The sequence below is a fragment of the Maylandia zebra genome, linkage group LG18 (assembly GCF_041146795.1).
Source record: "Maylandia zebra isolate NMK-2024a linkage group LG18, Mzebra_GT3a, whole genome shotgun sequence".
Taxonomy (NCBI): domain Eukaryota; kingdom Metazoa; phylum Chordata; class Actinopteri; order Cichliformes; family Cichlidae; genus Maylandia; species Maylandia zebra.
The window spans coordinates 4,108,099-4,129,521 of NC_135184.1; the positions used below are offsets into that span (position 1 = coordinate 4,108,099).

General features: G+C 39.2%; 1 protein-coding gene across 7 annotated transcripts; it reads right to left on the reverse strand.

Moving 5' to 3' along the window:
• Positions 1-998: 998 nt before the first annotated feature.
• Positions 999-21,112, reverse strand: LOC101486088 (uncharacterized). Of its 7 annotated transcripts, XM_012924206.5 has the most exons (4): positions 20,939-21,112; positions 17,678-17,768; positions 15,078-15,330; positions 9,828-14,248 (listed from the first exon to the last, which is right to left on the reverse strand). In XM_012924206.5, exons 3-4 carry the CDS (start codon positions 15,313-15,315, stop codon positions 13,092-13,094), a joined length of 1,395 nt encoding a protein of 464 aa, XP_012779660.3. In that variant the 5' UTR covers positions 15,316-15,330; positions 17,678-17,768; positions 20,939-21,112; the 3' UTR covers positions 9,828-13,091. The 7 variants fall into 7 exon arrangements, with proteins under 7 accessions (XP_004569497.2, XP_004569496.2, XP_004569495.2 ...); XM_004569440.4 differs by lacking the exons at positions 9,828-14,248; positions 15,078-15,330; positions 17,678-17,768; positions 20,939-21,112 and adding exons at positions 999-2,942; positions 5,090-5,276; positions 7,877-8,335; XM_004569439.4 differs by lacking the exons at positions 9,828-14,248; positions 15,078-15,330; positions 17,678-17,768; positions 20,939-21,112 and adding exons at positions 999-2,942; positions 5,024-5,276; positions 8,150-8,333.
• Positions 21,113-21,423: the final 311 nt, after the last annotated feature.

Below are 21,423 nucleotides of genomic sequence, written 5' to 3' on the forward strand. Positions count from 1 at the left end.
TTTTTCATAAAGCAAACACATTTACTGCCACAAAAACTTTCTTCATTTTTGAATTGAAGCAATGAAAGAATTTTCTAACTTCATCTTTATGTTCACGAAGGAAGAGAAACATGAAACATGTCAGAATATGTTTTTTCTTTCTATGGTCAAGCTGATCACAACTTCTGTAATAATCTTTAACAGGTTCTTGGCTAAATTGTGTGCTTAGGGTAGCATCTCTGCTCTTGAAATTTGATTTATCTGCCCATGAAAATTACAAACTATCAGGGTACTAGGTCTTTGACTCAGTATTTGAGTCTTATTTTGTATTCAGTATTCAGCTTTATGAAGATGTTTTAAGTTCAAGTTTATACAGTTTGGTCTTGAGTCCAAATCTTTTATGTCTGAGTTTTTTGTATTTCTACTTATGTTGTCTTGTCTTTGTCTCATCCTTGTGTCTCTTGTGAGATTCTGTCATGTCCTCTATGTATGTTTCCCAAGTCATGTCTATGTTTATTCCCTCTGTCTCATGTTTGTTTTCGTATTTGTGTCTCTCTCCATGTTTCTGGCTCCCTCGCCCTCCCACGTTCCTCCCCTTTGCGTTTCATCCTCAATATTCACTTCATCCTTTGTGTTTCCACTTTCCTCGTCACCCTTTAGTGTATACATTGTCTCCGTCTTCCTCAGCCTTTTGTCAGACCACCAGTTAATCCTCTTTCGTGTTCCTGTGTTTTCAAGGTATTTCCAAGTGTTCCAGGTTTTCATGTGTTAATTTTCCCACTTTAGGCTTTATGATTAGTTTCTTGTCTAGTTGGTTTTCTTGTTTGGTTTATGCTTGTAATCAGTCACAATAAAAGGCTCGCTTTTTGTTAAGTTTAGTTCTGCCTCTGTTTGTCTCCAACAAAACATTGATTCTTTAAAAAGGAAACTTTGTCTAAATTTTACAACTCAATACCAGTAAGGCTAACGATGAGATAATCAGTTTCCGAAGAGGACTAAGGACAGACCCAGAAGCAAGATAATGCATAAGGATATTTAATTTCACACAAGAGATTCACAGACTTAAGCACTAACACACTACAACTTTTTCAAGGAATGTTCTAACAATAGTTGGGAAAAACGTGGGGTAGTGGACAGGATGGTGATATATTTTTTAAATATATTCTCAGTCTTTTCCATCCAAAACAGGGTTCCAAGGGAAAATGTGAAAATGTCTCCTTCAACTCCACAAGACTGGTTGGTAAACTTCCACACATCTTTAAATATCTTCAAGAAAATCAAGAGCCAATCCACTTTTCCATGATCAGGAAGAAATCCGCATCGTTCCTTCAGAATCCTGGTTTCAACTAACAGGCAGACTCTTCTCTCCCGTGTCCAGGCATATACCTTTCCAGGATTTTATATCATATCTTATTATATATGCTATTCAGACACATTATTATTGTTGTTATTGTTATTATTATTATTATTATTATTATTATTATTATTATTATTATTAATAATAATAATAATAATAATAATAATAATAATAATAATAATAATTCCCACTGCAGAAGAACTTTCCAAATATGAGATAAATATCTCCTCTCATCCTCATTTTTAAAAATTCTCATTTTACTCTCTGAGGAGTAGTGATGAGTGACAGATGGTTTCTTCCACTGAAAACACTACGTCCAGATGAACAGAATCAACCTTTTGAGTAATTTGCCTGCTTGCCTGTATTGGCCCTGTCATAAACCCACTTTTACAACTAACAGCTATTCCAGATTTTATGTGAAATTTTCAACTTGTGTGAAATCTCATGTGTCTTTTCAAGTGTATCATCTGAATGAATCTTTTCCCACAGGTGCTACAACAATGTGGCTTCTCACCTGTGTGAATTCTCATATGAATTTTCAAGTTTATCATCTGACTGAATCCTTTTCCACAGGTACTACAAGAATGTAGTTTCTCACCTGTGTGACTTCTCTGATGTCTTTCCATTGTTGGTTTATGACCAAATCTTTTTCCACAGGTGATGCAAGAATAAGGCTTCTCACCTGTATGAATTGTCATGTGTTTTTTGAATGTCGATTGGTCTCTAAATCTTTTCCCACAGGTGCTACAACAATGTGGCTTATCATCTGTGTGAATTCGCATATGTCTGTTGAATGCTGACAAAGCACAAAAGTCTTTTCCACAGATGGTACAAGAATATGGCTTCTCACCTGTGTGAATTCTCATGTGAGTTTTAAGGTTAATTAGCTGACTGAAACTTTTTCCGCAGGTATTACAAGAATATGGTTTCTCACCTGTGTGGATTCTAATGTGATTTTTCAAATGTATCATCTGACTACATCTTTTTCCACAAGTGTTACAACAATATGGCTTCTCATCTGTGTGGATTCTTACGTGAGTCTCCAATCCTGATTTCCTACTGAAACCTTTCCCGCAGGTGGTACAAGAATAAGGTTTCTCACCTGTGTGTGATCTCAGATGTCTCGTTAGGTTGGATTTATCATGAAAGGATTTTCCACAAATCTCACATTTTGCAGACTTTTTACTTATTTCAGATTTACACTGAGTCTCTGACAATGGAGAATTTTCCACTCTGTTACTGTTATTCGTGTCATATGTCTTCTTATTCAGCTCCGCATATCGAGTTGATTCTGAGTTGATGTGCTTACTTTTTTCCTGATCTTGACTCTCTGGTTCAGGAGAGCTGTGAGAAAGGAGCTGATCACTGTGTGGCTCTGAATCACTGTGGTCACCTCCATCATAACCAAGAGTTACAAGAAAGGTTTCAGTCTCCTGCTTCAATACGAGCTGCTCTCCCTCCTTGCTGGTGTAGAGTTCCTCGTGTTCTTCTTTAATCTGCAGAGTCCCTGGATCGTCCTGGTTCATAATGTGGCTCTTCTCCTTGTTATCCATCTGCTGGTCTGTGAAATCCTCTTCATCCTTACAGACATGTTGATATGGAAAATCTGAAGCGGTAAATAAACAAAACAAATGTCAGAAAATTTAAAAAATGTGATGATGTTGAGGCAATGATCTAAATGAATCAAGGGTGAGAAAGCCAAACTCCAAATCACACAGAGATTTTAACTGACAAAGAAAAATAGGAACCAATGGAAAGTAACAAATATTGAATGAACGTAGAAATGAGGGAACTAAACACAACTTCACTAATATTAAACTAGGATTAAAATATAACAATAACTAAAATGCATATATAACTAACTAAACTAACAACACAGACTCAGGATGAAGCCAATATATTTTTCCAGACCCGGATGCTGTTGAAATCGAATTTCTATGCTTACAGCAAAAACATGTAATTCTAGAACTTAAATGGATGACAGAACAAAATGAAACTTCTGGTGTTGGGTTTGTGTCTCTGCACGGGCACAGATTTAGTGTCAACAGCAAGTGGAAATGTTAAACTCGTAAAAATCAAGCGCGTGATAATTAAAAGAACAAGAAAAAGTAATGAGATAAAAGCAATGAGGCTCTCAGTCAAACATTTGACTCTTCTAAGTCTACACATATAGATATAATTTACTTAGTTCTCTTATTTTTCTGATAACAGATGACTGCTGAGTTTTTGTGTGTGTGTGTGTGGGGGGGGGGGGGGGGGGGTGCACGTGTCACCTGGTCCCTTCAGTAATTATGGAGGACCACAAGAGCCACACTCATCAAAATAAAGAATTCTGTGCATAAATTGTACAGTAAATTATGCATTTGTAAATTAATTTACAAATTCCTTTTTTAAATTATTTTATTTATTCAAACATTACATAAGTAATTTATTATTTAATACGTTTATTTAAAATAAAAATGTAAAATAAAAACACTAATCAATATTTCAAAATGAATAATTGATTCATTAATAAATACTTCAAATCAAAAATTGTTACTGGTATCGCCACATAACCTGGCTTGAGTCATACAAGCTTTGGTTAGATAGTTTAGTTTTCTACCGAAGCTGGGTCTGTTTGTAGATGTAAAGCCAACGGTACTTAAATGTTTTAGAGTAAACCAAGCAGACAGTTCAATCTTTAAGCTAAGTGTATTCACAGGGACCAAACATCTGTCCCATGAGCTGTGGTGAGGAAACAGACCCAACCATGCTGTGCTTGGTTTATAGTTAAAAGAACTCTCATCCTGCATAAACCACTAATAATAAGTCCTCCTCCATGTTTTGTCATGCTTATATCATACAACCTGAGTCTGTCACCTTTGTAATAAAGCCCAACATTTCTGCAGGGTCACATGTCCTGTTTCCCCTTTTTTTGTTTTTAAAATACATAAAGAGTAATTCTATTAAAAACTGTGTTTTCATCCTGCAAGTTAACAGATATTTGATAAACCTCTGCTGTTTTTGTTGTTAACTGTCATGGTTGACTTCATTCTGCAGGTGTCTAGAGTCAGAAAAGACTGACAAGGTGAGAGGTGAAGGCTCTCCACCCCTGATGAAACACCAGGACAAATTCAGCTATGTGTGAGGAAGAGGAGGAAAAAAACGAGACAGCAGCAGGTGAGAGATGGAGAGGAGAACAGGGGAAGAAAATACATCTGTTCTCTGTAATTTGGGGACTGGTAAAAACATTTGAGACAGTTTCTAGATATTTGCTTCCTCCACTATCACTGAAGCTGAATAAAAACAAGAAGAACAGGGAACATTCCCTCAGTGACATTTGGAAAATTAGAAACTAGTCTTTAAAGCTTCACAAAACATTTGTGACCTTTGACATTATGGTGCTATCTGTACTCAGCAAATATTTTTATGAGGGAAACAAATCATTTCTAAAGGCTGTATAATCAGAGTGACTCCGTTTTTCTGCAGCTCCAAGGAAGTGAACTCTTCAGTTTCATCATTTCCACTGCACCAGTAGAAATGTTGTTGATGTTAAATGTTTAAGAAACACATGCACTATTGCTACTGATTGCAGCTGATTTTTAGGTTCTTCCTGTTTCTCTAAAAATAAATGTAAATTTGAGCAGTGAGTAGGATCCTAAATTATTCAAATTCATTTTTTATTAAGACCGATACAGGTTTGCATACCTGTTCTGTGTAAGTTTATTTCAGGTTTCCACATATCATCACTGAGTTTGAGTTGTTCATCCTCACTTTCGGCCTCCTCCTTCAGTTTAAGCTGCTCTCCCTCTCCCTGATTGGTGGAGATTTCTTCCTGTTCCTCTTTTATCCGTGGGGCCTCTGGGTCCTCCTGGTCCAGACTGGAGTTTTCCTGCTGGATCCAGACCTGCTGGTCATCCAGACCTTCCTCCTCCTTACACTTCATGCTGCTATTAGAGGTCTGAGGAACAAAAGCACACATGAAAAAGGTTACTAATGTGATGACATGAAAATACACCTCTAAACAAATATAATCCAGTACATATTGAGTTCTTGAATCACTACCCGATTAGCTATTCTTATTGTTGTTTCCTGTGATGCAGTGATCTTTTGTATGTTATCACACCAAGTGGGTAATTTCCATGGGCAGATGGCTCAAAGAGCTAAGATTAGTTAGATTATTAGTAACTTTGGCTCTATCCTGCAACTCATCACTCAGTCCTCACCCTGCATGTTTAGAGCCAACCCCAAATATTTCTTGTAATGTCAATCCTGATGTTTTGATTAAACAGTGCTGAACTCTTGTTGTTGTCAACTGCTCGTGTGTGTTCCTAGTTCATTCAGTCATTTATGTTCAGTTCATTCAACCTAATAATAAATCTATGAGTCCAGCATTTTGGTCCTCTGTCTCCATTCTCCACACACCTGACCTACCAGAACGAAACACTGGGTCAATGACCCAGGTACTGTGACAGTGGGTCAAGGGCGTAGATTTGGCATGGACGGAAGGGACATGTCCCCACCAATATCCAGCGATTATTGAATTGTCCCCACCAATAATTTGGTCTCTTCTAGTAAAGAAAAATAAACCCGATAGAAAGAAAAAAACGATCTGTCAACCTCTCATTCACTTAGCGGTGCAGAAACAGTTAAATTACGTTCTCTACTGGAGTCCTACCTCATGTGACAAATATGGCCAATGTGATTGGCTGTGCCTTTCAGGGAGCTCTTTTTAGTTTCACTTAGTCATTTGTTTAATAGTAATTTAACATTATATAATTCACATATAAAACTATGAATTGTAATTTTAAATGGTTTAAAAGTATGTAGAATAGCATATGTAGGCAAGTATATTTCTCCTTTTTTTTTATCAAGAAGCAAAGACAAAAAAGGAAAAAAAAAAAGAAACAGGGCAGGGCTCGGTGGTTGAATCATCCCCACCAATGCTAAAACCAAATCTACGCCCTTGCAATGGGTTTGCAGTGTTTCGGGGGTTTTGTCAGATTTGGGACTGTATTAGTGCGTTAATACAGATATAAAAATATATAATACTGACTTAAATACCTACAGCTTACAAAAAAAGAGTAATGCATGCATTTATGAAGGTGGCAAAGCAACTTCATTAACATACAAATACATGGGGATCTGCTTCACTAACATGTCAGGTTCATACAGTGGCACATTAGTAATAATGCAGCTCTCCTCTGGATAAATCCTAGTATCCACTTGAGTCTCAGTCAACACACAATCCCTACAGCATCCACAATGTGGCAAAAAAGGGTAACCTCATTTATTCTTGATGTGAGATTCAGTGCTATGATAATAAAGTGAAGAAACAAAATATGGTAAATGCATGCATGCAACAAAGACAGAAACCAAATCCTCTGTTCATCAATCCAACGGCATGTAGTACAAGGCAGGAGTAAGTACATAGAAGGTTTGGCAGGGTTGTTTCATATGCCCTAAGCCTAACCTGTTCAGGTGTGCTGCCTCCTAATGTAGCTCAGTTTCAACCACCAATGAACTGTCAACAAGGAATGTAAGGCCAGCCCTGTAGCCACCGCATTAGCATTTTCCAAAAAGAGAGTTTGTTTCTTTCTCTGTGTGTACCCCTGCAACAAATTGTCAATTCGTGAAGGCTGCACCCTGCCTCTCTCCCTGTGACACCTAAGATGAGCTCCTGTTTTGTGAATATTTTTATTCACATACAAATGGTGCCACATCACTCCAGTGCGTTCTGGAAGCACTACGCAAATGCCAAAGAAGAAATGCCTTTTCTTAAATCCAAAAGAAATTATTTTCTAAAAACTGACTGTAGTATAAGTGTATAAGTTTAGATGCTGTTGAACAATATTCTGTATTTTATTTTTGCCAAGTGGGATTTCTGACCGTTTTTCTATTATCTGAGTTTTCCACATTAAAAGCTTGGAGCAGCGGACTCTCATTTAGCCAAGGGTTGGCAAAAAGAGTAAATAAAAAGAAAGGGGAATCGGGTGGTGCCATCTAATAGACTGAGATTTCGTTTGGATCTTTTTAGTCTAAGTTAATGCTGAAGTCACAGTTACCATAATTTTGGCCAGTATGACCATTTTAATTATTTAACATTTTATATTTAAAACAAAAATAAGCGAGGGTGGTGGGATCATCATCTGGTTATCTGGTCCAGACTTGAAGCCCCTCTCTGAAAGCAAAATTCCTGCCGGCCTGCTGGGCGAAGAGAGCCACAGGCGGCAGCGGGCTCTTGTGTAGCCACCGACCGGCAGACAGAGAGCCGAAGCGGACATCCAACTGGGGGCACCCTGCAAACTGCTTTCCCTTACTGCCTCCTCTATCGTAATCTCTAACGCCATCCTCTGCTAACGTAAATTTCCCCTGTGTCTCCTTGGATGCTTAATGCCAAAAGTTTACTGTTAAAGAGAGAGAGGGTGGTGGCGACTTTATTTGGTATATCTATTTTAAAAAAATAGCTCATAGCTGCTGCTTCATTATTGTCTGTTAGCCTGCAGACTGAGCTCCGATCAGGGTCCTTACACGTCTTACTCCTGTGTAAGCGTCACATACCTGTTATCTGTGACTTTATCCCGAGTCTTCGGCTGATAGCTGGCAGTCCGCGTTAAAGGCTGATCTCCTCTTCATACTGTACGATCGTGTTTTTAGCCTCTGAGCAGATTTTTTCAGCAGTTAATCGCTCGGACACTGAATTAAAGGCAGTGCTGCTCGGACAACTGAAATATTTCTCTCATACCACCAAAACAGGCTCTTCAAGCTAACCGTCTACCGCACATAAAACACCATCCATCAGAGTCCTTGAACTGCACAAAGCTTTTGACCCACCTCATCAGCTGCATCCTTTCAGGCCGTGAAGGCCGCACTCAGCGTTTTTATATCTCTTACGTCGCGCTGGTCCTGTTGCCTAGCAGCGATGGCAGAAAATTGACACCCATTACTGAAAAAAACAAAGACCATGCTGGTGCTTTGAACCTGCTGTTTGTTCTGTTTTTAACACTCTGTGCTGAAGCTGAAGGAATGTGATGCAGCTTCAAACTAAATTACTTTGATGGGACACAAGTGTGCTGTGACAAAGAGTTGTATCATCCTAAAAATATGTGGACAAGCTCAGCTGAGGTGCTTTAACCTCCTCTACACCCCTGTTAGCATGATGACGGCGCCCTCGTGTGTTGTGCATCATCAGACTTCAGTTAACTTAGCAGAAAAAGATATAAAAAACTTCACTGAGCCTTCAGCAGCTTATACATCATCAATAAAGAGAGGTTTAAATATCTGTGTGTGACACAGTGAGTCAGTTTGCTCACAGGAGCCACAACATGTAACACTGCTTTTTCTCTCTTTGCCTGAAGCTCTTATGTTATTTAGCGCTGGAGTTACATTTCTCATGTGCATGGTGTAAGTGCTTAATCGACAACAGTGCCTGCAGAGGATGTGGGTGTGATCCACAGTTGCTCTCCAGGATGAAGGAAAGGTTGGACATCTTTGATTGAAGGTGTGTGTTCTTTGCATAGTTTCACAAACTAGTTTCATTTTTTCCCCTCTAGCTTTAAATACTAAAAACTCACAATAAAAAATATTAGGTGACTTATTTGTAAGTAATTTCCCCATGCACCTTTGCACTAGAACTATAATTTCCCCTACCTGCCAAATCCTCATGGTGGCTACATCCATCTTTTATATTGTTATGTCGCTAAAACTGACCGCATAAATATATAATTAAGTCTGTGATCATTTGCTCACTGACATTCACACCAGTGGCCTGATTTAGGTTATTTTGTATCATCCTGTTCCTCTTTGCACAAAGGAGCAGATATCAGTACTGCTGATGGAATAAGGACCTTCTATGCCATACTCAGCTCTCCTACAGTGCCTGTCTCCCAGAACCTCCTCCATGCTCTTGAGAATGTGTTTGGCAAACACAGCAAAGCTTCTGGTAATTGCACATATTGATGTGCCATCCAGGAGGACTCAGGCTACCTGTGGAAACTCTTAATGGTCCAAGTATCCGCTCGTGCTACCAGTAGTGACACTGGCAAATGCAAAACTCTAGAAAAGATGAGGAGGGGGAAAATGTCAGTGGCTCCTTTTGTAAAACTATTCCTGTTTCAGGGGTTGTGTCATTGTTGCCCTTCTAGATGTTGTTAATTTCATTAACACCAAAGCAGCTGAAACTAATTAGCAACCCCTTCTACTACTTAACTAACCAGATAAATATCCCAGAGGTTTAACTGATTTGATGCTATACTCTGATTAAAAAGTGTTCTTTTAATATCTGAGCAGTGTATTTTTATGCTGTATGAACTGTCAATCTGCAGCTACTCTACACAAATATCTTCAATGAAGCAGCAACGCTCTGCAGCCAGAGCAGCTCAGGAACGGTAATACACACAGAAGCATGTTTCCTCAAATAATCAAAACCTCAGTTTCAAAATACATATAAAATAATGACAGGCGCAACCAAAGCTTCATATTTTAGAAATGACACTTCAGAAAAAAATTGTCACGTTTTACAGAAATTTTTATTTAAATTTTAAGAATAAAGAACCCACAACAATAAGGAACAGAACTAAATAAATCAGGATAAATAAATCAACAGAAGAGGTCCATATGGAAGCTTATTTTTTATGAAAAGTATTACAACATAAGGTGACCTCAAATCCATAAAGGCACATTGTTTTTGGTCTTGTAACTGTCAAGCTTTTAATTTTCTTTAAAGAGATTAAAGACTCTTTATTAGACAATAAAATAATAAAATCTTGGCTATAAAAAAAGCCAAGTACCCACAGAAAAATATTTTTTCTGTAACAACGCTGCCAAGTGAAAAAACTGAAGAATCTGGATCTACAATTAATATTTATCACCTCACCAGCACTAACACAATATATAAATTTATAATATACATATGTACACAAACTGACCAAGCATAAAACTATGACCATCTGCCTAATATTGTGTTGGCTACCCTTTTGCTGCAAAAACAGCCCTGACTGTTCAAGGGATGGACTCCAGACCCCTGAAGGTGTACTGTGGTATGGACTTGTTTGTCCGACACATCCCACAGATGCTCGACTGGACTTATATCTGGGGAATTCGGAGTGCAAGTCAACACCTCAAAATTCTTGTTGTGCTCCCTGCAAGCATTTTTGCTTTTGGTGGGGCACATTACCCCACACAGAGAGGCCACAGGCTTCTTAAGGTTTCTTCACAAAAGGTAAAGAGGTCCAGTTACTTTCTTTCCAAACTCCTTAAACTAACATGCCTGGATGATTGAGAAACTACACACATCAGAGAATACCATTTCCATGAATGGGTGTTCATGGTCTACAACAATACTAGGTAGTTGATACGATCTTCACATACCCATTGTCCACATGGCCAGGGATAAGCATGGACACTCCGACTGGTATGCAGTAATTCAATGTTATTTGTATAACACAAAAACCCCAACAATCAGTCAACTCCCTATAAGTAAGCACTCTGTGACAGTGGGAAGAAAAAAAAAACTCCCTTTTAACAGGAAGACATCTGCTGCAGAACCAGGTTCAGGGAGGAGGAACAATTGACTACGACCAGTTGGGGTGAGGGTAAGACAACTATGCAGCGCCCAAACTGCAATGCACTGTACAGGGAGTGCAGAATTATTAGGCAAATAGCTGTATAGGCTCGAAAGCCTACTATCAATTAAGCATATTAGGTGATGTGCATCTCTGTAATGAGAAGGGGTGTGGTCTAATGACAGCAACACCCTATATCAGGTGTGCATAATTATTAGGCAACTTCCTTTCCTTTGGCAAAATGGGTCAAAAGAAGGACTTGACAGGCTCAGAAAAGTCAAAAATAGTGAGATATCTTGCAGAGGGATGCAGCAGTCTCAAAATTGCAAAGCTTCTGAAGCGTGATCATCGAACAATCAAGCGTTTCATTCAAAATAGTCAACAGGGTCGCAAGAAGTGTGTGGAAAAACCAAGGCGCAAAATAACTGCCCATGAACTGAGAAAAGTCAAGCGTGCAGCTGCCAAGATGCCACCAGTTTGGCCATATTTCAGAGCTGCAACATCACTGGAGTGCCCAAAAGCACAAGGTGTGCAATACTCAGAGACATGGCCAAGGTAAGAAAGGCTGAAAGACGACCACCACTGAACAAGACACACAAGCTGAAACGTCAAGACTGGGCCAAGAAATATCTCAAGACTGGTTTTTCTAAGGTTTTATGGACTGATGAAATGAGAGTGAGTCTTGATGGGCCAGATGGATGGGCCCGTGGCTGGATTGGTAAAGGCAGAGAGCTCCAGTCCGACTCAGACGCCAGCAAGGTGGAGGTGGAGTACTGGTTTGGGCTGGTATCATCAAAGATGAGCTTGTGGGGCCTTTTCGGGTTGAGGATGGAGTCAAGCTCAACTCCCAGTCCTACTGCCAGTTTCTGGAAGACACCTTCTTCAAGCAGTGGTACAGGAAGAAGTCTGCATCCTTCAAGAAAAACATGATTTTCATGCAGGACAATGCTCCATCACACGCGTCCAAGTACTCCACAGCGTGGCTGGCAAGAAAGGGTATAAAAGAAGAAAAACTAATGACATGGCCTCCTTGTTCACCTGATCTGAACCCCATTGAGAACCTGTGGTCCATCATCAAATGTGAGATTTACAAGGAGGGAAAACAGTACACCTCTCTGAACAGTGTCTGGGAGGCTGTGGTTGCTGCTGCACGCAATGTTGATGGTGAACAGATCAAAACACTGACAGAATCCATGGATGGCAGGCTTTTGAGTGTCCTTGCAAAGAAAGGTGGCTATATTGGTTGCTGATTTGTTTTTGTATGTCAGAAATGTATATTTGTGAATGTGGAGATGTTATATTGGTGTCACTGGTAAAAATAAATAATTGAAATGGGTATATATTTGTTTTTAGTTAAGTTGCCTAATAATTATGCACAGTAATAGTCACCTGCACACACAGATATCCCCCTAAAATAGCTAAAACTAAAAACAAACTAAAAACTACTTCCAAAAACATTCAGCTTTGATATTAATGAGTTTTTTGGGTTCATTGAGAACATGGTTGTTGTTCAATAATAAAATTATTCCTCAAAAATACAACTTGCCTAATAATTCTGCACTCCCTGTATATTCTAACTTTCTTTCTATTAAAACCAGCATTAACTCTGTTTTGGGGGTTGTTTGTTGGACCGGACCACATGGGCCAGCCTTTGATCCCACTTGGATCAGTGAGCCGTGGCTGTCTATGAGACCATCACTGGTTCACCACTTTTCATTCTTTGGCCCACGTTGGATACATGCTGACCACTGCAGACCGGGAACATCCCATAAGAGCTGCATTTTTGAAGATACTCTGACCCAGTTGTCTGACCCAAAGTCAACCTCACTCACTCAACCATTTTTCCTGTTTAGCTCATCAACTCTGAGAGAAGAATGTTTACTTGCTTCCTAATATATCCTACCCCCCAACAAGAGCCAAGATGTAGAGATAATGTTGTTCACTGGTCATAATACTATGCCTGATAGGTGTACATATATATCTGCTCAGACAAATGTAAAAATCTGGGTTTCCCCTACATCATAAGTATAAGGCAAACAAACAATACAAAAAGTGTTTTTACTGTCCAGGAGATAAAATGTAGCTCATTGACCTGAATGTAAGTTCATCTCTTCCTTCTGGTTTTGGAGTTATTTGGTTTCTCACTAGTGTGAGTTTTACCATTAACACCCTGCTATGTCTAACGGCTCTGATAGACTCTAAGGATGAAACTTTTAAGCTGTGTGAGTTTCTATGTTTGTCTGACTGCATCTTTTCTCACAGGTGTCAAAAGAACGTGGCTTGTCCCCTGTGTGGGTTTTGATATGTTTTCTTAATGTTGACTGATCTCTAAATTCTTTTCCACAGGTGCTACATGAATATGGCTTTTCACCTGTGTGGATTCTGATGTGAGTTTTCAAGTGTTTTCTCTGAGTAAATCCTTTCCCACAGGTCCCACAAAAATAGGGCTTCTCGCCTGTGTGAATTCTCATGTGAGTTTTCAAGTTTATCATGTGACGGAAACTTTTCCCACAAGCAATGCAAGAATAAGGTTTCTCACCAGTGTGAATTCTAACATGAACTCTGAATGCTGATGAGTCACTGAAACATTTCCCACAGGTTTCACAAGAATAGGGCTTCTCACCTGTGTGGATTCTCATGTGAGTTTTCAAGTGTATCGTCTGACTGAAACCTTTGCCACAGGTGCTACAAGAATAGGGTTTCTCACCTGTGTGAATCCTTTCATGATGATCTAAAGTTGATTTCTTTGTGAATCTTCTCCCACAAGAGCTGCAAGAATATGGCTTTTCACCTGTGTGAATTGCCATATGGCTTTTCACATGTATGAGCTGACTGAATCTTTTCCCACAAGTGCTGCAAGAATAAGGTTTCTCACCTGTGTGAACTCTTAGATGCTTAGTCAGCCTGTATTTATACTGAAAAGTTTTTCCACAGGTGTCACATTTTAATGACTTTTCACTTATGTCAGTTTTGCACTGACTCTCCGTCACTGGACAGTTATCTGTTTTGTTACTGTGATGTCTTCTCTTCTTCGGCTCTGCATATCTAGTTGATCCTGTCTGCACATGCTCACTTTCTTTCTGATCTTGGCTCTCTGGTTCAGGAGAGTTGTAAGAAAGGAGATGGTCACAGTTTGCTTCTGATTCACTGTGGTCACTTTCCTTAAAAATAGGAGTCACTATAAAGATATCAGCCTCCTGCTTCAGAACAAGCTGCTCTCCCTCCTGACTGGTGCAGAGTTCCTCCGGTTCCTCTTTAATTTGTGGAGGATCTGGGTCGACCTGGTTCAGACTGGAGTTTCTATCTTGGTTATCAACCTGCTGGTTATTCATAGCCTCCTCCTCCATACACATATATTGTTGCGGGAGATCTGATGTGACACATGGACAAAAATGATATGAAAAAAAAAAAAACACAACTGGGTATTTCAGGTTGTAAATCTAGTATTCAAAATTATCACACGTTCATACTAGAATATTATAGAACAGCACTGAAGGACACTTTATTTTAATTCTCATATAATGTCTCACCTATTTAGAAGTAATGTATTCATCTCACATATGGGCTGTTTCAAGCACTTCTATATGTTGTATTTAGGTATCTGCACTAGTAGACTGTTTTCTGTCCAGGCAGTCTTCTTTCATGTAGTAGAAGAAAGATAGCACTTAGGTTCCTCAGATGGGACACAGGGCACTTCAAAGGGGGAATGCTTTGACAAGGGGGGATATTTAATAGATTTTCAGGTCAGAGTGACCACGCTAAAAATAATAAACAGAAAACTGGACAGTTTTCAATCTTTTGAAGCTTAATGTCTGCCATGGGTGAAGTCATGAGTTGAAATTAATAAGTGGGCGATTAAAAGACCACCCTCTAGAAATTGAGAGCCCAAAAGCTTGGGGCAGCTTGTCCATCTTTGATTATGCTTGAATCTGAGTACTTCCTGCAGAACGTCATGGGAGAGAGTTTTACTTTCTGCCTTTGGTTTTTGAGTTTCTTTTTTTTCACCAAACCGTCCTGCATTTGAAGTTGCATTAAAAATTGCCAAGTATGGTTCAGAGGCCAAGGACCTGGGAAGTGAAATCCTCACCAGAACGAAAGAAGTCAGTTTCCACTTTGGCTTATGAGAATGTAGGTTTAATGTTCAATGTTAAAGGTTTAGGGGAAAAAATACATAAATGGTATTTTGAAGTTTCACATACCTATTCTGTGTAATTTTATTTCAGGCTTCCACATAATATCTAGCTCTCCCCCAGTCCAGATGATGATGCCTTCAGTCTCCTGCTTCACTACAAGCCGTTCTTCCTCCTGACTGATCCAGAGTTCATCCTGTTCCTCTTTAATCTGTGGAGGCTCCGAGTCCTCCTGGTCCATACTGGAGGTACTCTCCTGGTTACACATCTGCTGGTCATCCAGACCCTCCTCTTCCTCACACTTCATGTTGCTGTGGGAGGTCTTAATGAAAGGGACACTAGAAAGAGGTTATTGATGTGATGACAAGAAAACAAACATTTTAAAAAATATCTTCCAGTATGCCTCTACACAATGAGCATGTCTCTCATATATGTGAATAAGTGCACAAATGTTTCAAGAGCACCTGTGCGAGTCACTCTTGAGTTCTAGCACCCTTAATAGTAGAGTACAAAACATTAGGGGAGGTTCTAAGAAACTTATGTTTTAAAACACTTTTTGGTTGTCACTTTTGTGAGATAACAAACATCAGTAACTACATGACAGAAAATCCTTTCCATGAGAAAAAGAAATCTATATTTAATGATTACTAGCTGCAGATTTTAATGTAGGTGAAGTGAAAAGAGGAGACAAGGAGGTCTTGGGTTGGTATGGTGTTCCTGTTAAGTAGTGCAGGAAAGATGATGGTGGGTTTCATGAAAAGGATGGAAACAACTGTAGTGAACACATGGATCAACAAGGAGGAGGAATTTAGGGTGACAGATAAGAGTGGAGAAGGGAGCACACAGGTGGATTACAGCTTATGCAGAATGTGCGGTCTGAAAGCAAAGACACCCGAAGGTGGTGTTATTCGAGAATGCAGCTAGGCAGCATCGGATGGCAGTCTATGGTATGGCTTCAAATGTCAAGAAGAGGAAACAAGTGAAGGAAGAAGCAAGGATTAAATGGTAGAAGCTGAAGAAGGAAAAATGTTCCACAGAGTTCTGGAAGGAGTTGAGACAGGCTCTGGGTGGTAGGGACTAGAGGTGGGTTTTGATTATTGATTTTCCGATTAAAATCGATTCTAGCTTGAATAATGTGATATCGAATCCTGAATCGATTTTTAAATATAAATTTAGTTTGCCCAAAATGCTAGAGTCTCAGGTTAAACCTCACAAAATTTCGAGAACCACCAAACGGCTAAAGCAGTAAATGAGAGCGTGGACTCGCCAACGCATCGGAAACAGTTTCTCACCCGACGGCATGGACACGCCGTCGGGGCTGAAAGCCGAGAGCTCACAGATTCTGATGTGTCAGCGGGGCTGCACTTTGTGCTTAAATCTTGTTTTGTGCTAGATTCTGAAGCTTCAGGTTTTGTCTCTCTCCAAACAAAGTTGATTGAACCAGCCACAAAAGAAGATCCAAACTACGCTTTACATGTCGCTTCACATAAGCATCATCGTTAATTCCCTCTTCCTGTTTTGCTTCCACCACGATAAAAAAAAAATATATATATCACACTTCCTGCAGCGCTCTCTCGCTCACTCTCTCAGTGTACTTCAACAACAGTTTCCCATCTAAACAGCTCTGTTTTCTGCATTATTTGCTTGCTTATTACCCACCAGTCTACCGTTATGTACAGCGCTGTCGGGCACTGTTTTTTTGTTGTTGTTTTTGTTAATCTAACTGACTTCCAACAAGAAAGCCTCATTTCTGCTGTTCAATACTGAAGAAATTTAAACTTTTTAGAATTATGCAAAATTGCAAAACGCTTAGCTGTGTCTCTAATAAAACCTCTGTAACTTTACTCTGCTTCACTTCATCAGCATCAGGCAATGTTTATATGTTGATTCATGGGTTTCTTCAGTTTTTGTTCTACTACATTTTTAAGGTTATCTGCTATAAAAAGCCAGGCCAGGAAAATCGCCTTCATGTTTTTCCGTGTTTAATGCTCAGTTACTTTGACACAAAGGCATCTGCTGTGATGCTTACACCTCTGATAAAGTCTCACAAATGTCAGCTTTCTTTTTATAGATATAAAAATATGGATATGTACTGATAAATGATCAGAATTATAATATTTCTGACTGTCTGAGGCAAAATTTCCCCGATTCAAGTCGAATTGAATCGATTCAGGACCTTGTGAATCGGAATAGAATCAATTCTAGAAATCAGTGACGATACCCAGCCCTAGTAGGAACGTGTTGCCAGATGAATGGGAAGGTACAGTTGTAGTCGTGAGGGAAACTCACAACCAGGTGATTGATGTATCCTTTGGAGAGAGGAAAGAGAACAAAGAGATTTGTTGATGGACAGAGGAACTACAGGAAAGTATTCAAAGGAAGAGGTTAGCAAAGAAAAAGGAGGATAGTCAGTCAACAGGAACACATCGGTGGCTAGGCAGAGATCAAGCTGGAAAAGATGTGCAGCAGGTTAGCATGTTTAAGGATAAATATGGATATGTACTAATGAGTGAAGGGAGTGTATGGAGAAAATGGAAGCAGTACTTCGAATGAAGCTGCAAAGCAGTAAGAAAAAGGTAGACCACAGAGAAGATTCATGCATGTAGAGAAAGAGGATATGCAGAAGGCTGGCAAAATTATAGACATTCTCTACTTAAGTCCAATTCCACCTGAATTCGACCAGATGTTTCATGGTGTCAAACTCCAGTCCTCAAGCGCCGGTGTCCTGAAACTTTTCCATGTGTCCCTGCTGCAACACACCTGAATAACATAAGTAGGTCATTAGCAACACTCTATAGAAATTGACTGCATGCTGAGGTGGCAGTTCAGCAATTTGATTCATGTAACAGCAGCTCATGACTGAATGAACACGGTGCACGTAGTTTTAGAAGTACATCTTTCCAAACACTTTACGTCACTTCAGTTTACTTGAGTAGGTTTAGGGGTTGCTACCGCAGCATGCAGTCAAGTGTTTTGCTAATGACCTACTAAGTTTATTCAGGTGTGTTGCAGGAGGGACACATGGAAAAGTTTCAGGACACAGGCCCACAAGGACTGGAGTACGACACAACTGCTCTACACTGACAGTATACAGTTTGTGCTGTCTTTATACTGGACGGCCACTGTACACCAGTCAAACACACTGATCTTTACTTTAAATCCATCACAGTACAGCAAACTAACCTGTTTATCTATTTTAATGCAGCCTTTAAATAACAGTCTACCTCATGTTTGTTTTGCAGCATGTTTTACAATATATATTTAAAAAAAAAAAAACAAAAAAAAAAAAACAGTGTCACATGTACAAACCCAATATCTGATAAAAAGCACAAGGACTTAAATGTAAGCTTTAAATGAGCAGTCCTTCCCTTTAAATCTAAGCTCTCTTTATCCTCTCCTGTCCTATCTCTCTTATCTTTCTCCATCTCTGAGTGAAGTTAGCTCTTTCTTTTCATTCCCAGTGCAATACAGCAGCTGGACCTTTAGCTTGCAACACACTGTGAGACAAACTCCACACAAACAGTTTGTGTGTTAGCTGATGTTTGTTGAGCCAATAGAAATGCTGCATTTGAAATCACCTGCCACTAAAAAACATTGCTCCCTTTATGCTCACTACTCTTCTGCAGGGCTAGTTAGAGGCTGAAGTATCACACTTGCAACTTATGGACACCTGCAGTTGTTCTGGTGTTGTGCCAAAAATAAGAAAAGAAGAAGAAAACGCAACCCACTTTAAACCCTGACTATCAGACACCATTGTGCCTCTTTAATGCCTTTTTATCAACATACCCTGGTGATTAATACACGAACAGGATTGCCCCTCATGTGTTACTGTTCACGCTTAAATCAGTTTGATGTTTGAAGGCGTGCAGTGACATGAAATAATAGCTTCCCTCATATCCCTTAAACCAAAAGTAACAAGCCTGTTTTGAAAATGTAAGAAGTAAAAGTAAAAAGTACTCAAGTAAGGCACAGAAGGCCAAAAATTCTATTTAAGTACAGTAACAAAGTATTTGTACTTTGTTACTTCCTATATAAACATATTACCAACAAAGTGTTCTTATATTCTTAGACTGAGATTTTATCATTTTAGCTGGCTTTGGGACAATCTGCTTTTTTCTGGACTTTTTATTGCATTTTAGTGTTTGGCTTTTGAGCGACTTCTTCAGCTCTGTTTCTATACTACCGTAATAATTAAGAGACCTCACAAGGGTACCACATAATGATGTGAAGCCAAAGAGCTTCAGCACCATGGAGCAGCAGCACATCCAAAGCTCAGTGCAGTGCAGTCACTACTGTAATCCTTCATACTGTCCATATTTAATGTAGGGTTTGAATCAGGCCATGAATTTCCTCATAATAAGTATTTTTACCAATTGGTGAACTACAGATCTAATTAGGATGTATAAATAGCCTATCTCACATAACTCACCGAACTTCCCAACATATAATGATGGAAAACTTAAAACAGATACCAGTGATGTGCAAAAGTCTTCAGCCAATCTTTATATTTTGCATCCAAGGAGCCAGTTTCTGGTAATGTTTTACAGAGGTCTTGAGTAATACTTCTCCAGCCTTTCAGAAGGTCTTTAGAAATTGGCTGCTCTTTCACTTTTTTCAGTCCAGCCCTTGTACCTGACAATTATCAGAGGATTTTTTTTTCCCAATCAAGCATAAAACAGGCATCTAACTCAAACTCAGTCGAGAGCTTTGGACTGTCATTCAAGAAGAAAGCTAATTTTAACAGATTTCAGGCTGTGTTGAGGAACACAGGTGGTCATACCAAGTGTTGCCTTTCAAGCTCATAGAATTGTACAAACTCTGTTTTAGCCTTACATACTGGATTTCCATGCATGTTTGCATGTGTTTCAATAACCGTTTTCCAATTTTCTTCTCATAATATGAAGAGATGAGGGGTGGCTCGAGACTTTTGCATGGTACCTTAACAAGTCACAAGCACTCTCACTTCAGTGTGTCTGACATTAAATAGATATATTTAGTCTGCCATTTACCTTCACTCTTAACTGCAAAGCGTCACTAGTCAAGTTTACACTTATCAATGCTCTTCATAATTTTCAGGTCTACTGTTGGTCGGGGGTTTGAAATAATATGACATAGAAACAGAATTTTATATTTAATTGTTGTCTCTAAAGGGAATAGGTCTGTTCATATTACAGTTTGAAAGACAGGCTACATCTATCTATGCAAAAGTGAGGAGAAAAAGCAAGAGAGAGCTGGGGGCTTTATCTCTTCAGCGCGGCAGTAAAACAAGATGTAAAATAATCGCAGCGTTGAACAAGATTTTTTGTTTGTTTGTTGAAAATTTTAATAGTTAATATATTTAAAGATTTAAAGAGATGGAAAAGTAATGTAAATAACTCTTGGCTGAAGTATTAAAATCACAACAGTAAACTGAAAAAAGGGGAATAACATGCGCATATCACAAACAAGTATATTTAAGGATAAGAAATTTGTATGGTCCGAATTTCTGACTTTACGGTGTATACGTAAAGGCACCACACAAACGATTTGTGAAGGTGCGTTTAGCCGTAAACAGCAATGTAGACGCGCACTAGGTTTTATTTTTATGTTATTTTTTTTTGTGCTTCTCCAAAGTGTATATGGTAGCTGGGAAGACCTGCACAACAGCCACATGGCGATGTTGAGAGAGACCTACGGTACTGTGCAGAAAGCAGAAGCTTTCTTTGTCTCTGTTTGACTTTAATACACGAAGCCTTCCAGTAAAATCACTTCCTCGTGTGTAACGCTAAAAGAAGTTTACCGTTTAAAAGGGAACTTGTGTTATTTCTATACAAACAGGTCATAGTTGCTCATTGATTTACTCTTTCTGTCTACAATCTGGGCTCCGATCAGTGTCCTACATGAGTCGTATTCCTGCGTTAGTTCATTGTGATCGTCACAGTTTTACATACCAATTTATGTGTAACTTTATCTCGAGTTTCCGGCTGATATCCAGCAGTCTGCGGTGATGATTGATCTCCTCCTCATACCGGACGATTGTTTTGCAACCTGAGAGAACGTCTTCGATAACAGCAGTTAATCTCGCCTCGATAAACTCTCACTTGAACACAGAGGTAAGTAGTAAGCGTGCGTCATTTCCGTTCTTATTGTTTTCTTGTTAATTTCCGGCAGATTAAACGCATCAAAATGTTATTGCTGCCCCCTTCAGGCCATTCGTACAATTTCAACGAGTTACTTACGAGCCCCTCACTGGTACTTTGCAGAAACCTGAATGTATGACTCTAAAATAATCCAAGTTAAATATTGATCCAAGGAATAGTCTATGCATAAAGTTTCTTTCTCAGCATAGGTGGAGCCGATCATAAAAGCATGCCTAGCACATTCTGCCTTTCCACATGTGCATTTTTTCAATATGATGACCAATAATAAGTGCCAA